At 40.9% G+C, this 14,192-nt stretch overlaps 1 protein-coding gene across 1 annotated transcript in view; it reads left to right on the plus strand.

The window, feature by feature from the left end:
- Positions 1-3,636: 3,636 nt before the first annotated feature.
- Positions 3,637-14,192, plus strand: part of KLHL29 (kelch like family member 29) — a 146,233-nt gene continuing 135,677 nt past the window's right edge. Inside the window, exons 1-2 of the mRNA XM_068404314.1 lie at positions 3,637-3,706; positions 4,462-5,004. Coding sequence (XP_068260415.1) covers positions 3,685-3,706; positions 4,462-5,004 — 565 coding nt within the window. The 5' untranslated portion in view covers positions 3,637-3,684. The remainder of the gene's footprint in view (positions 3,707-4,461; positions 5,005-14,192) is intronic.

Consider the following 14,192-nt stretch of genomic DNA (forward strand, 5'->3'; position numbering starts at 1 on the left):
AGTCTACTATGAATTTCAGGCAATTAAATAGCCAATGCTGCCGTTGACTAGCCAGGCTTCAACAGACCTTTCAGAAACCTTCTTGTCTTTTCATGTAAATAGACATTTGGCAGTATTTTAAAATGTATACCCAGTAGATTTTGTAATGCGTTTCCTTTTTTCATGTGTTCCGTGTTTAATTCAAACAAGCATCTGACATGAAAGCTAAAGATAAAAGTGTAACATAGTACAATTAGTTTCTGTGAAGTCTGCAGATCACTAATGGAACCCATCTCTTCCCCCTGCACAACTAGGATAATACAGGCCATTTTTGGTCATTTGTGTTGTACATTAAAAGCATCAAATAGAGTGCTGTCACGTGCCTGAGCGCATGGACAGAAAGTTCCTTTGTTTGATAACATTGGAAATAATTTTGCTTTCCAAATACAAAAATCGGTAATTCTGCAGTGGGATCAGACACATGTAACATTTGTAAGGTAACCCTTCATGTAGTATGAAAAATAATGCAGAAATTAGATCAGAGACCACAAGTATATATATAAAAAAAAAGAAGTTCAGGAAGCTGTTTTTCTGTTTCCACCACCATTATTGTTTTAACTGTGTTTCATGAATGTGTGTTGTGATTCCATACCAACTAATCTCTAGCTCTTTCTGATCAAATAAATCCCAGCTCAGGAGTACAGTTTGGAAGCGATGTGCTGGATTGGTGCATTTAAATCCACCAAGCCTCTAAGAAGCAGGGCTGATGAGCATATTTAGTCAAAAAAATTTTGGAAAAAAGCTATCATTTTGTGGAAATGGAGGAGAAGTATTTATTGACAGAAAACCTGCAAACCTCCTTCCTCTCTATTAATGCTCAGAGTATGTAATTTAGATCTAGATTTGGGTGCTAACTACACCAGTTTCAAATGTGGCTGATCTGGTGCTCTAGTTTTTTGGAAAACAAGCTTTCAGTTGCAAAATAGGCAACCGGATTTTTGTAGGATTTAGGAGAACTGTGTCACATACTCCCTTTCTTACCCATTCTGTACAGAACATATGGGTTCTTTTAAAGTTATAGCATAGTTCTGTATTATTTAAGGTACAGGAATATTTTTTTCTTATTTTAGATCGACACTGTTTCAAAGCAGCTTGGGGATGTAACAAATTTACACAAGATGCTGCACATTTTGACAATGCCACACAATAATGAGGAGTATTTATTTCAAACCCACTTGCAAGACCCAGTTCACACAACAAAGACATGCAACACACAGATACCACATGTGGAACGTGCGGGGCATGATTTGAGTCCTGAATCCTCCTGTCCGTCTTTGATGATTCATAAAAATGCCCAGTTCTCTACATTGCATTTACTGTTTTTTAAAACTTTGCTTTGGGATAAATAATAGTGTTTCTGGGGGAAGTATCTTAGCTGAGTTATAGGCAGAGAATGCTGGTGGTGCTTTTTTTGTTTGTTCTTTCTTTTTCTACTGCAGAGTGCTTTGGCCACCGTTAAACAGTGTAGCTAGAGCCAAAGGGATATTGCTAACGTGAACTGGTAAACCACCAACAGCGTTACATCCTCCTGTGTCAAAGACCTTGTACAATGTAAAAGCTAAAGTTATTCAGATTAAGCCTTTTCTCAGGACAATTTATAAATAGAAAGGATTTCAAAACTGAGATTTATTTCTTCCCCTCCTGCCCTTTCTTTGCCATGAATACAACAGAAGGAATCTTAAAGCTCTTGCTTGTCTGCATGGCCTCTCTTTTTGCCTTTCCTGACTCTCATTTTTATTTCAATTGCAACAGTTGTAGAAGTAGTTGAAATGATGGGGGCAGAAGGAAATGTGACTGGATATCATTGTCCTTGGTGCCAGTAGAATAGAAAAAAATCTGAAGTTAAATTACAAACAAAAAAAACACACAACACCAAAAAAAACACCACCACCACCAACAACAACAAAAAAAAAACATGGAAAAGAATAAATTGATGCATTTTGAAAAAAAAAATAATAATTTGGACACAAGCTGAAAATTCTAACTTCAAGATTTCGTAGAAAAAAAAAAGACATTACGAGTCACATTTCCCTGTGAACATCTGCATATAATGAGGTATAGCATTTCTAGTGGGGAAAATATTCCCATTGTGGCTTCTGGAAGCAAAGAGAGCATCACAGCAAAAACCTGATCCTCCATCAAGGTCTGCACCCAGGACTCCTGACTCCCAGAGCCGAAGGAGGATAAAGCTCAGGTGGAAAAGAGAGGGGGTGATAGGAGATATTGGAGGCACTTGGGTGATGGAGGGAGGGTTGGAGCAGGGCAGAAGAGCTAGCAGGAGTGTTAATGGGGGAGAAGGGTGGGCAGGAGGAAGCAGGCACCTCCAATGGAATTAAAGACACGAGGAATGTCTGATGGGCTTGGGAAAGGTGTGCATTTATTTGCAGAGGGCATAAATGGGTCTGCTATTGACTTCTTTTCATGGGGTGATTGAGGTACTGATGATGGGGGAAAAAAGCTGCTGGTGTTGACAGAGATTTCATTGGTCCTACGTGACATAGGGCATTTATGGAGCTGCTGTACCCCTGTCTCAGAGCTCAATTACTTCCCAGATGTAAGGCAAACAAGCGACCACTCAGACTGGTCTCCTGTTCTTTATGGCTTCAGTCCTCAGTACTCATTCAGCAATAGGCAGCTGGTTCCGTTTTCTTGGTTTAGAGGTTCTGACACCAGTAAAAACAAAACAAAAAAAACTTTTAATCTTCCAGCAATGAAATACGGTGCAGAGTTAAATAAACAAGACCTGTTGGAGCACCCTTGTTTTCCACAGGCCTTTTCTCAGCAAAGGCTTGGCTGTTTGGGAAGATCCCCCAAAACTGCAGGGAGGGTGCTGGCTTAGCATTTAAATCCATGTGACGATAGGTTCTTTATCAAGAAATCTCTTTCAGATCATATCCCCTTTGATGATTATTCAGCCCCAATCTTTCCACTACTTTCCACTACAGTTATTTTAACATCTCTGAAGAACTGCCAACGTACCCACTTTAGCGGCCAATGACTGTTATGCTGCTTTTTTTTATTGGCATTCAATTTTAAGGGTTGACAGACAGTAAATACTAAGGCTTCTCTTTACTGTTCTACAGTAATTTGTCCTGTGGTTGTAAATAAGTCTCTCTTGTTCTGCCTTCTGCTAAACCAAATTCACTATTTTTGGAAGAGATTGAGCAAACAGAAGATTGTCCCATTTTGTGTAAGCTGGGACTGAATGGGTATTACCATATCTGTGGGGATTTTTTTTATATCCAAGGCAAAAGAAGCAACTTATTTCTGAAAATGATAGTTTCTTGCGGATTTTTTTTAAAGGTGGACCTATTACGTTTCCAGAGGTATTTTTTTCAAATATATTTTGTATTTTCCATACAGACATGGCATTCAAGCCTGGAGGAGAATGATATTTAAAGATTGTAGGGTATCCTCTTGGACTGTAACAAACACACGAACAACCAAGCTAGAAGCTAGGAGGAGCAGTAATTATTCCCAATAGTCTAAACATTTTTATTCTGTATTTTTTTCTCTCTCTGGTAGACACCTTGCATTTCCAAGACTGAAAATCAGCCTCAAGGACTTGCAACGAGCGTCAGGTGGGGACAGACACCCATCAATCAGTCCACACCCTGGGACACTGATGAGCCTCCATCTAAACAGATGAGGGAGAATGAAAACCCAGGTATGTTTCTAATCTTATTTGTAATTCTACAAGGGAAAATCATTCAAAGCAAATTCAATGCACTATCTCCATTTACCTCCGTAAATTAGACTTCATTGTGAGCCCTTTCTTTATTCTCTAGCAGGGCTTTTCTCTCATTGTAAAGACCCCTCGAGTTTCTTCTGCGCTGGGGCTAATATAAATGTATTAAGATGCCTGCAAGTTCATTAGAGTGAGGTTTTTTTCCTCCTTTTCCGCCTTCACTAGAGAAAAGGCACTCTGTAATACTTTAAGACTTCTTTTATGTCCAGAACTACCTGAAATGATTTCCAGCTTCCAGACACATATCATACATTGTGCTACTATGCCAGACGCCTAATTACAATCTCTTTGTAGTGGCTGGAGCACCATTATTATACACACAGAGTGTATGTCGGGGAGCCGTGAAAGCACGGTGGGTAAAGAGGTTAATTTTCTTGAAAGCGTGCGCTTAAGCTGCATAAAGCGCAAAATACATAAAACCACAAACATGCAGCATGTCACCTGATGAGTATTTTAACAATTGCACTCACATCGCAGTAGCAATTTTATGCGCTTACGTGTTGGGAACGGTTCCAGACCCTGAAACACTTCAGATACCATGAAGGAGAAGGGCGCGTCGGCGTAATTCGGTAGCGGACACGGGTGCAGGAGGGGAAGGCTGGGGGTGTTTATTTTTGTTCTGGTCTCCCTCGTGCCAAGCCTGCCACCATTGCCGTCCTTCCTTCATGCCGCAGGTGCAGCTCCCTGGGTCACCACGGTGGCGGCAGGCAGCCAGCCCGCCCTGATCACGCACTCCTACGGGATGACGCAGCCACCCACCTTCAGCCCAGCCGCCAACGTCCAGGCCCCCGTCATCGGCGTCACGCCCTCCCTGCCTCCGCATGTCACCCCCCCGCTCCCGCTGATGCCAGCCCACTACCAGCTCCAGCCACAGCCCTCCCAGCCCCTCAGCAACATGGTGGTCAACCTCCAGAGCCAGCCTTTGTACACCAACAGCCAGCCCCTCAGCATGTCCTCCATGAGTGGCGTGGGCCCGGTGGCCCACCCGGGCCCTGGGCCGGTGGGCAACGGCCACCTGGCCTGCCCCATGCTGCCGCCACCGCCGCCGGCCCTGCCCTCGGCCGCCCTGCCCAACAGCGCGCCGGCCACCAACGGGCAGGCGGCTGCCCCACTGCCCCCCAACGCGGTGGGGGGCCCGGACAACACCAACGGGGTGCAGATGCTGCGGACGATCGGCGTGGGGAAGTACGAGTTCACGGACCCCTGGCACCCCAAAGGTAAGGCGGGCCAGCTCGGCCCCGCGGGGCGCGCAGGCGGGGGCGGGCGGCGGGGCTGAGGATGGTGGCGGACCCCCGGGCCTCCCCACTGCTCTCTTCGGGCCCGCCAGCCCAGCTCCAGTGTCTGTCTTCCCACTGTTCTTTAATGCATAGCTTTTGTGAGTTAATGACGACAAAAAGCAATGCGTTAGAAAAAGGGAGGACGAGCTGTGGGTGTATTTTGTAGTGAAAAACAGCTTTTGGGCCTGTCAGATAAGCTGGTGCTCCCGATGGTACAGCAGCCATCATCCCGTGCCTCTCCCTTTGAAACACACACCCATGTTTCCATCCGACCACTTTCCTTATGGCTTCAGTTGTGCATTAGTCACAACACTAACCTTCTTCTTCAACCATTGTCTTCTCCCCCCTCTAGAAGGAGCCCAAGCTAAATGCAAATAACCCGTCTGACTGAAGCTAAACAACCCAAAACGTTCAGCATTAAGGGGAAAGCTCTTCATTACCAGCTTCATTGGGCTCAAATGCTGCAAAACACTCTGAATAGTCATGAGCATTCCTGAGAGGTTGACCTTTTCTGATAAGTAGTTTGTAAATGAGCTGGGTCACATTGGAGTGTTATTTCCGAGTGTCTTAGACTAGATACTTCAAAAATACCGACACTCTGTGCACTTAGTTTCTAATTTCATTTGCAGAGTTTTCCCTGCCTCCCTTAAAAATCATGACGGTGCCACATGTGCAGGTAAAATGAAATGTAGCTTACAACAATATAAATGCAGACCTATCAGCAAAATCAATTAAATTGATTTTAAAAAAAAACCACCCCGAAGGCTTCATTAAGTCTGTGATATTTTATGTATACATTTGTATTCAGACACAATCCATGTGTAAATTATTTACTTGCCACAAGCTATTAAGTTCTATTGTGTAGCTCTGTATTAAAGACAAGGAATCTCTATTAAAAATGATTAGTCCAATAACTCTTCCTGCTCATTACGTAAATTGTACTTTGGTATGTGCAAATTCTTACCAAACATCTCTTGAAATGGAGGTCAGGCACAAGCTCAGCAGTACTTTTCTAAAGCTAAATGTTTGGAGTGCTTTTAAATTTTCAACTCCAAGCCCCAAATATGATAACGCTTGCTGGATGGTGAGCTTCTACATTTTTCGTTAAGATCTAGATGAGCTTTAAGTGATACCAGCCCAGTCAGGCAGTCAAAAATTGACCAAAAATTGCTTTATAAAAGTTTTGTTAATTCTTTCCCTTTAAAAAAAAAATCAAAATCCACAAAAGCAATTTATCAGGTAAGGTTTATAAGTTACAAACCCTTGATTTTGTAGAAGGAGAAAGGGGAGAGATTTATACTCTAATCCTGGTAGACTGAGCTGCAGTGATTCTGCTGGATGTCTCTCTTCTCCATGGAAGCTATTTGTCTTCTAAAAGCCATCATCTCCACTTTTCATAGCCACCTATCCCAATTTACTGCACTGGATACTCGGATACATGATCAAATTAACACAATTTAAAGGATTACTTGGTGTCATTGGAGACATGTGCAAATATACAATACAAGGAAAAACACATAAGCTTAAACCACTTTCACTGCGGTAATTTGATCACATATCTGAGCCCTAGTGACACTAACCTAGTGAGACAAATGAGCACGTCAGTGACTGCACACTTGAGGTTAGGAATACTCTTAGATGCCTTGCATACTTAGGGCTAGCAGCATGAGCTGCTATTTACTCTCCCTCTATCAATTAACCTTCAGCATATCTCTGGCTAGCAGATGAAGTAAACTTCAAATCAGAACCTGAGTAAAAAGATCATGAAATATTTAATGAGGCTTTTAATATTTGATTTGCAAAGTCTTAGTCAGCATTCTTGCTTAGACGGCTGTAAACCCTAGTCTAGTCTAGTTGTCTGTGCGCCACTAAGTGCAGACAAGGGGGTGTTCATTAAGGTGAGAAGGAGAGTTCCTTGCTGGAGTATGCCTGGCATGCCAGACCTGGCTCTGGTTTGGTATTTGGAAACCTTTGTACCTGGGAGAGGCTCATAAGGAGAATATTAAAACGAGCAGTATTTCTAACCCATGACAACTGCTGACACATTAGCCGTACTGTACCTTATAAACCGCAAGCTAGACAGCTGTTTTCCCAGGGATTAGCTAGCTTCTCTATGACCATCAGCTATTGAGTTACTCCTCTTCCTGTAGAGGTTAAAAACAAACAAACATAAGGTAACGAAGCATGCATATACAAATGTCTCATAAGTAGGACCTATTTTATAGAGAAAAAGTAATCTCTTCCTCCATTTCCAATCTTAAAAGACCTTACGCCTAAAGCTATAATTCTTCAGAGAAGATGATACATGTTGGGTTTGGTTGTTTTGAATGAGAGAGAAAGAATCAGGAAAGAGAAGACAACTGGGTGTCTAACCAGACCTTAAAACCTTGCTAGGATCACTTAATATAAACTGTATGGATTTCAGTGTGGCTCAATTTTCAAATTATTTTTTGTTTTTATTTCTGCCCTCAGAGGTTTCAGTCTCTAAAGCCTGACTGATTTCACAGTCTTACATGATAGGCACCTTTCTGTGAAGGAATGGAAACTGTGAGACAGTACTGAGCTATTCAAATATACAAGTTCAAACTGGTTCTCTACAAGTTTCATTTCAATATTCTCTCTCTTTCTTGGGGAACCTTGGCCAGTATTATAATAAGAGCCACTGCTAATGGCCTTAAGATCTATCTCATTATCCTGAGATACTCTGTATTATTATTTCACTTGACAATCCAGTCTTGTACAGGTTTGAATAATTACCCAACTATCCCTTAAGTGAAAGAGCAGTTCTTGCTGGTTAATATGATAGAGTTTCTTACATTTTTAGACTTTGTTAGGGAGCTAATTTGAAATGTCACATTTTATTTCCCATAATTATCTTTCATTTGGCTTGTACATGTTTGGGCCATATTATACTGTATTCATGCAGAACTAGATTTCTTGCTTGGCTGTTTCTAAACAAAAATAAACAAGTCGTCAAAAGTTAAAGGCACTGCTAGTATGCTGTTTCATTTGCAATAGGTCAACAGATCTCGCTTATGTGACTGAAAGAGTCGAGTCATTTGCGTGACTCTGCAAAAAATACATTTTGATAATAAGAATCGTGATATAAAACAGAGATGTCACTCTCTTTACAGCGTCACAGCTAATTCCTGCTTAATTCCATTGAAACTACTTGTAAGAAAATAATTTTTGCATGGATTAGAGAATCTTCTTGGTCTGGATGGGATTTTTTTATTGCTTCTGTAATAAGTTAAATATGAACGTTAAGTTTAGCTACATGATCTATTTACTTAGTGAATTTATAAAGCAGTCACATTATGAGAGACATAAGTAATGTTTCAAAGTAATTATTGCTTCTAGCAATACGTGAAGAGCTGTAGAGCTGCCTTATGAAATGCAGGGCATCTTTCACCATACACTATCAACAGCAATTTTGAGAGGTGTCTGGTTTGGCCTGTAGGCCTGTAATTGCCCTTTGGATAGGAGTTGTGCCAAATGCTCCTAATTGACTTCAAAAGCCATGTCACCTTAACACACACATGTAACCTAGTATTTTAGAACAGAATCAACCCTTGTTTTCTCTCCAGGTCCTAAGTCTTGCTCTGTAATCAAATGATTAAGTGCCAAGGGAATTTATAAAGCAGAATATTCAGAACCATGAAGGTGTTAATTGTGAACATATTCAGTGATGATCCACTGAAGGTCGCACAGCCAAATTTTTATGTGGCTTCATCAGAAAATGCAGAGTTGCAAATAATATTCGAACATAATTTCAGTATCTTCAGGCTACATGATGTGCCAGCACAAGTTGTTGCTTCCACAACATGCCTGCAGAGAAGAGAGAGGGACAGAAATTGTCCCTTCAGTTTCTGACACAAGGTACCAGTATCCCATGCCATGGCACAGTGGCAGAGACCAATGTCTATGTGTCTGCTAATCCGGTTGAGCCCAAATGGAGAGAAATTAATCGGTCTGATGAAGGACTAGAAGAGATGATTGGTTTCGTTGCAGAAATAACTGAGTAACTGAGATTTAGTCCTTGACTTTTTCACAGGGCAGTATGCTTCTTTGTAGCCAGGACGTGTAGTAAATCCAAAACTGAACCTTTGGTGGATAGTCCTGCCATATGTAGGACATAAACATTCCAGCTTGGACTCTGAGATCTGTTATACATTTGAAAAGACACTTTCTTCATAAACTTGATATACTCTGAAGCATAATCACTAAGACAAAAAAATGAAGAAAATACAGTTCTTCATTGCAGTACTTTCTTCCTGCAGTGTAAAATTAGCTGTGGACATCATGGGTTTTAATTTGTGGATGTTCATGGATAATATGGGTGCTTGTTTCCATAGTATTTTTGTTCTGCAATTCTTTGGTTTGCAGTCCTTAACTAGTGGGAAAAGAAATCAGATGCTAATTAGTGTTCAGGGTGTAATGACTGTAGAAACATAACAATATCAGAAATAAAATCTGAATGTTAATCCTTGTAGCACTAATTTCTTAACACTTCATTTTCAAGCATCGCCAAATACCATGAACTAAACAATAAAACTACAAACGAACAGTTACGTCATCACTTATTGATTGCACCTTTCACACTTGACTTTATTGCATTGGAATTCTCATTAGACCTCAGACAATATTTACTTTCCTTAATCTTGAATAGTAACAAGGCAGACTACAACATTTTGTCAATAACCATCAACTTTTTCTTCACAAAAGACTGAATTTTCAAAGGGATTTCAGCTTGACCTGCAGTTCTGTGAGTGGCCCTAGTTCTAGACATGAATGCCATGGGGGAGAGAAGGTGTTTAAATTCAAAGTGCAGCCTAGCATTTGGAATTCTAATAACATTATTTAAAGGATATTGTGCAATGAAGACTCTAGAAAGCCTGTTTTCAGTTCTCTGCCTTGCACCGGAATACATGGCCTGTGTAACCTTGGGAAGATCTCCCTTATTTTTGTATCCATAGATATAGATAGCTAGATAGAGAAATTGATAGATTATTAAAATTATAGATATAAAATCATACATAGAATTTTAGTATGTGTGTGTACATGTATATGCATATATATGAATATGTATGCATATAGTTGTGGGAAAGGAAGTATACGCTAGAAATAACAGTGCATTCTATCTCCTGTTTCTTGTAGGAGAGTTAGGTTAGCATGGAAGCCTTTTAGCATTGTACATGCTTCTTACCATGTTTTCCTTAAGATAGTCTTGATTTTCTAGGGAGCCTGAATGGTACCAAGATACAGATGACTAGTGATCGTTTGTAAGCTCAACTTGGTAATGACACATAATAGTTCACAGAACCACAGAATAGTTGAGGTTGGGAAGGACCTCTGGAGGTTGTCTGGTCCAGTTCCCCTGCTCAAGCAGGGTCACCTAGAGCTGTTTGCCCAGGACCACGTCCAGATGACTTCTGAATATCTCCAAGGATGGAGACTCCACAGCCTCTCTGGGCAAGTGCTCAGTCACTCTCACAGTAAAGAAGTGTTTCCTGATGTTCAGAGGGAACCTCCTGTGTTTTAGTTTGTGCCCATTGCTCTGGTCCTGTCACTGTGCACCACCAGAAAGAGCCTGGCTCCATCCTCTTTGCACCCTCCCTTCAGGTATTTACATACATTGATGAGATCCCTGTGAGCCTTCTCCTCTTCAAGCTGAACAGTCCCAGCTCTAGCAGCCTTTCCTCATAGGAGGGATCCTCCAGTCCCTTCATCATCTTTGTGGTCCTTTGCTGGACTTCCCAGTATGTCCATGTCTCTCTTGTACTGAGGAGCCCAATACTGGACACAGCACTTCCAAGAGCTGAGTAGAGGGGAAAGAGAACCTCCCTCGACCTGCTGGCAATACTTTGCCTAGTGCAGCCCAGGACACCATTAGCCTTCTTTGCCGCAAGGGCACACTGCTGACTCATGTTTTAGCATGTTCTCGTGCAGTAATGACCTTAAAGCAAATTGCTTGAACAGGTCCTCTAAAATCAAATCTTCTTCAAGATTAATTATGGTTTTCTGTCATTAGAATAGTCTTAACAGAATTGCAGAGTTGATGAGGGTATCTAAGCCATCGCTTGAGCAAGACTGAAACACATTTCACCTTTTTGTGTTCCAGGTGGAGTATTTTCAGTAATTCCTGCCCTGTCTTTTAATGCCACTATCAGTCAGGTCATGACAGACAGTGATTTAGTGCACAGAAGAGTCAAAGAGGACTTGTAATAGTCCTAGAACATTGCCTAGCTAAACGTACAGCATAAAGAAAGTCATTGAATTCTCTCTTGATTGACGGCTCTCAGTATGTGAGTGACGTGAGATTTCCAAGTTTCAACTGGAGCAGGAGCCTCTCACCACTGCCAATATTTTGTCAGGGTTATTGTAAAAAAACGTGTGGGGTTCCTAAAGTGTGATAAAACTCCCTGAAACTGCTCCTAAAAGTCATCTGCTCCATGCTGCTTTTTTTTATACCTGTTTTTTTAAATAAGCACCAGATTTGCAACTGTAGTTCATCTGTTCTTGAAAGTACAGATTTTACTTTGATTTTACTCTGGAATGTGATACTACATCATTACTTGCAGATCCACTTAGGTAATTAGACAATGATACATTGGAAGACATCTTGAGTTTCTTCCCACCCTGAAGTCTAAGACATGGTTTGCTTAGAACATGGTTTCTTAACAAATACGGTTGTATCCATGACAGTGGCCACTAAATGCATTCAAAATAAGTCTGAGAGACAGCAGAGTTCTGTTGAATTGCTATTTTCCTCCCGTCCACACAACACTATGCTCATAAAGTGCAAGATTTCTCAGGGGCTGGATGATAACCAAAATCTAGGCTCCCTTTTGGCACAGAATACATAAGTGGCGATTCTTTATAAACACAGCCCAAATTTCTGGGCAGATTACCTATCCATCCATCCAAATGCTGTTCCAGAAATCCCTTGCAGAGAGCTGGAACTGCATTTGGATGTTCTGGAAATTATTAATTGTCCAAAACGCTTGCAGAGTCTCTGTTCTCCTTTCGGAACTCCGTATGTTTAATTTCTGATTTCTTTGACCTTGTCTTCCCTTGGTCCTCTGTCTTGTTCAATGGCTGACACATATTTGGATGCAACCCTTGTCTGCATCCAACCCTTTGGATGCAATGGGAAACATACCTGTTCCCTTTCACGCTGTCCTCATATGCCTGGAGCCACCTTACAGCTACCTTTCCTGAACATTCAATTTTCCCCAGAAGTTTGGCATGTCCTTGAATTTCCCACTAAGATTTCTTCCTCTTCGCAGCAGGATAATTCCACTTCTTTTGCTGTCATAAATTAAAAAATGGACAGTCAAGGTATAGCTACTACAGAGAATCAGTAGAGAACGGGGACTTCACACACAGTCCAAACTGAACAAGCTGGGTCCATCAGGAGCCAGACTGTGCATTTGCGTATACACTTAAATGTTCTCACAATGGGCTATTCTGTGATCTCCAGAGATCTCCAGACAAGTGGATTTATTAAATTGCAAATGGTTTTTGGTTTCCCTACAAGAAAGTGGAAATGCTTTTTTTTTTTTTAATCAGCAGTCCTCCATGGAGCGGTGCCTGAACTCTGAAGAAGAATCATTGCTGTCTTGTTGCATTCAGAATGAGAATGATTCTGTCCCATGTTACGTTAAAAAAATCTAAACAGATTTGTGAAGTACAAATATTTCCAAATAGCGACTTTTCGTACCCTGCTGTGCCTTGAGATTGCTGATGATAAGCTCTGCTGTCCCATGGCGAGGCTGGGCTTTGAGCTGCAGTCAATAATAATAATAACATGGGATTACATAATACATTGCATCTTCAAAGTGCTTAGACATAAATTTTTTTAAAAATTAACTGTTTGTCTTTAAATAACTGATGTGCATATTTTGTAAGACTAAAGATACAAGGACTTCGGCTGAAGCAAAAGCAAGAATAACTGTCAGGAAACTAGTTTTGGTGTAACATCCCACAAATCTGCTTGTTTCAGATGTCTTTTATGTTCACAGGGTACATACTATGAGGAGAGGAATGATTTGTGTTTTGTAAGCTCATGAGCATTTGTAGTAATGCTTTCTTTTCCTTAGTTTTTCTTTCATTGTTTAGTAAGAAATGATTTGGGCAACAATTTGAATGATGCATCCAAGAAAATTCTTCCCAGCAATGGACATACTTCTTGCTGTATGTTGTGTTCCTGTGCATTGTCACAAAGATATGCTACTAAGTTCTTTCCACACATTAGGATGGTTAAGCTTCTTGCATCCAGTCTGTTTCTAGTTGTACCAAGTGAGAGTAACAAGGTATTTGTATATAGTCCCATCTTAATGTTTACAAATCATTACATTAGATCCCCAGACTAGATATTCTGGAAAGTATTATAAAGTGATGAAATCATCACTAGGAAGGAGGTACATAAGCTTGCAGGAATACATAGAACTCATAGACAGGAACTCATAGACAAAATTTCCATCATCTACATGTGCAGGTGAAAGTGGCATGAAGTTTTGTCATATTAAATTCAGTAAATTACAGCATGTAGTGTTGTATGTGCTTACTGCTCTAATGGAAAAATCCTTGGGCTGCTGACAAAATCAGGAGGTTCAAGATAAGTGTTTGACCGGGAGTATAGACAGTAATACATATATACACCTATGTGTACCGACAGTTAAGTCAGAAGCATTTGGCTAGACAAGGTGCCAAGATACTTAGGCAAGTTTGCACAGCATGACTGCGTAATACTTTCCAAGGAGCTAAAACAGATTGGAGGGTTTGCCTGAAGACTTTGAACATTGTATTTTGCACAATGCTCATTGACATTGCAACATAAAAAAAAAATAATAATGTAGGATTAAAGAGAACATTATGTTTTTATTCATGATTCCTCTGATGTTCCAGAGGAAGACAAAATGTGTTTTGTCCATCAGTCTGCACACTGAAGTGTTTGGGTGAGGATGAGGAAGACGATATGAAAAGGCAAAATTGGCTAAACTGGAAGAGTTCTTAAGAGAAAAATGGGCTGACACTCCTGTTCAGTCTGACTGATTTATAGAGGATCCAAATCCAACATCAAGCCCAGCTCCTCTGTGTGACCTTTTCCTTATGAATGAAGAGGG

Source organism: Nyctibius grandis, chromosome 1 (assembly GCF_013368605.1).
Source record: "Nyctibius grandis isolate bNycGra1 chromosome 1, bNycGra1.pri, whole genome shotgun sequence".
Taxonomy (NCBI): domain Eukaryota; kingdom Metazoa; phylum Chordata; class Aves; order Nyctibiiformes; family Nyctibiidae; genus Nyctibius; species Nyctibius grandis.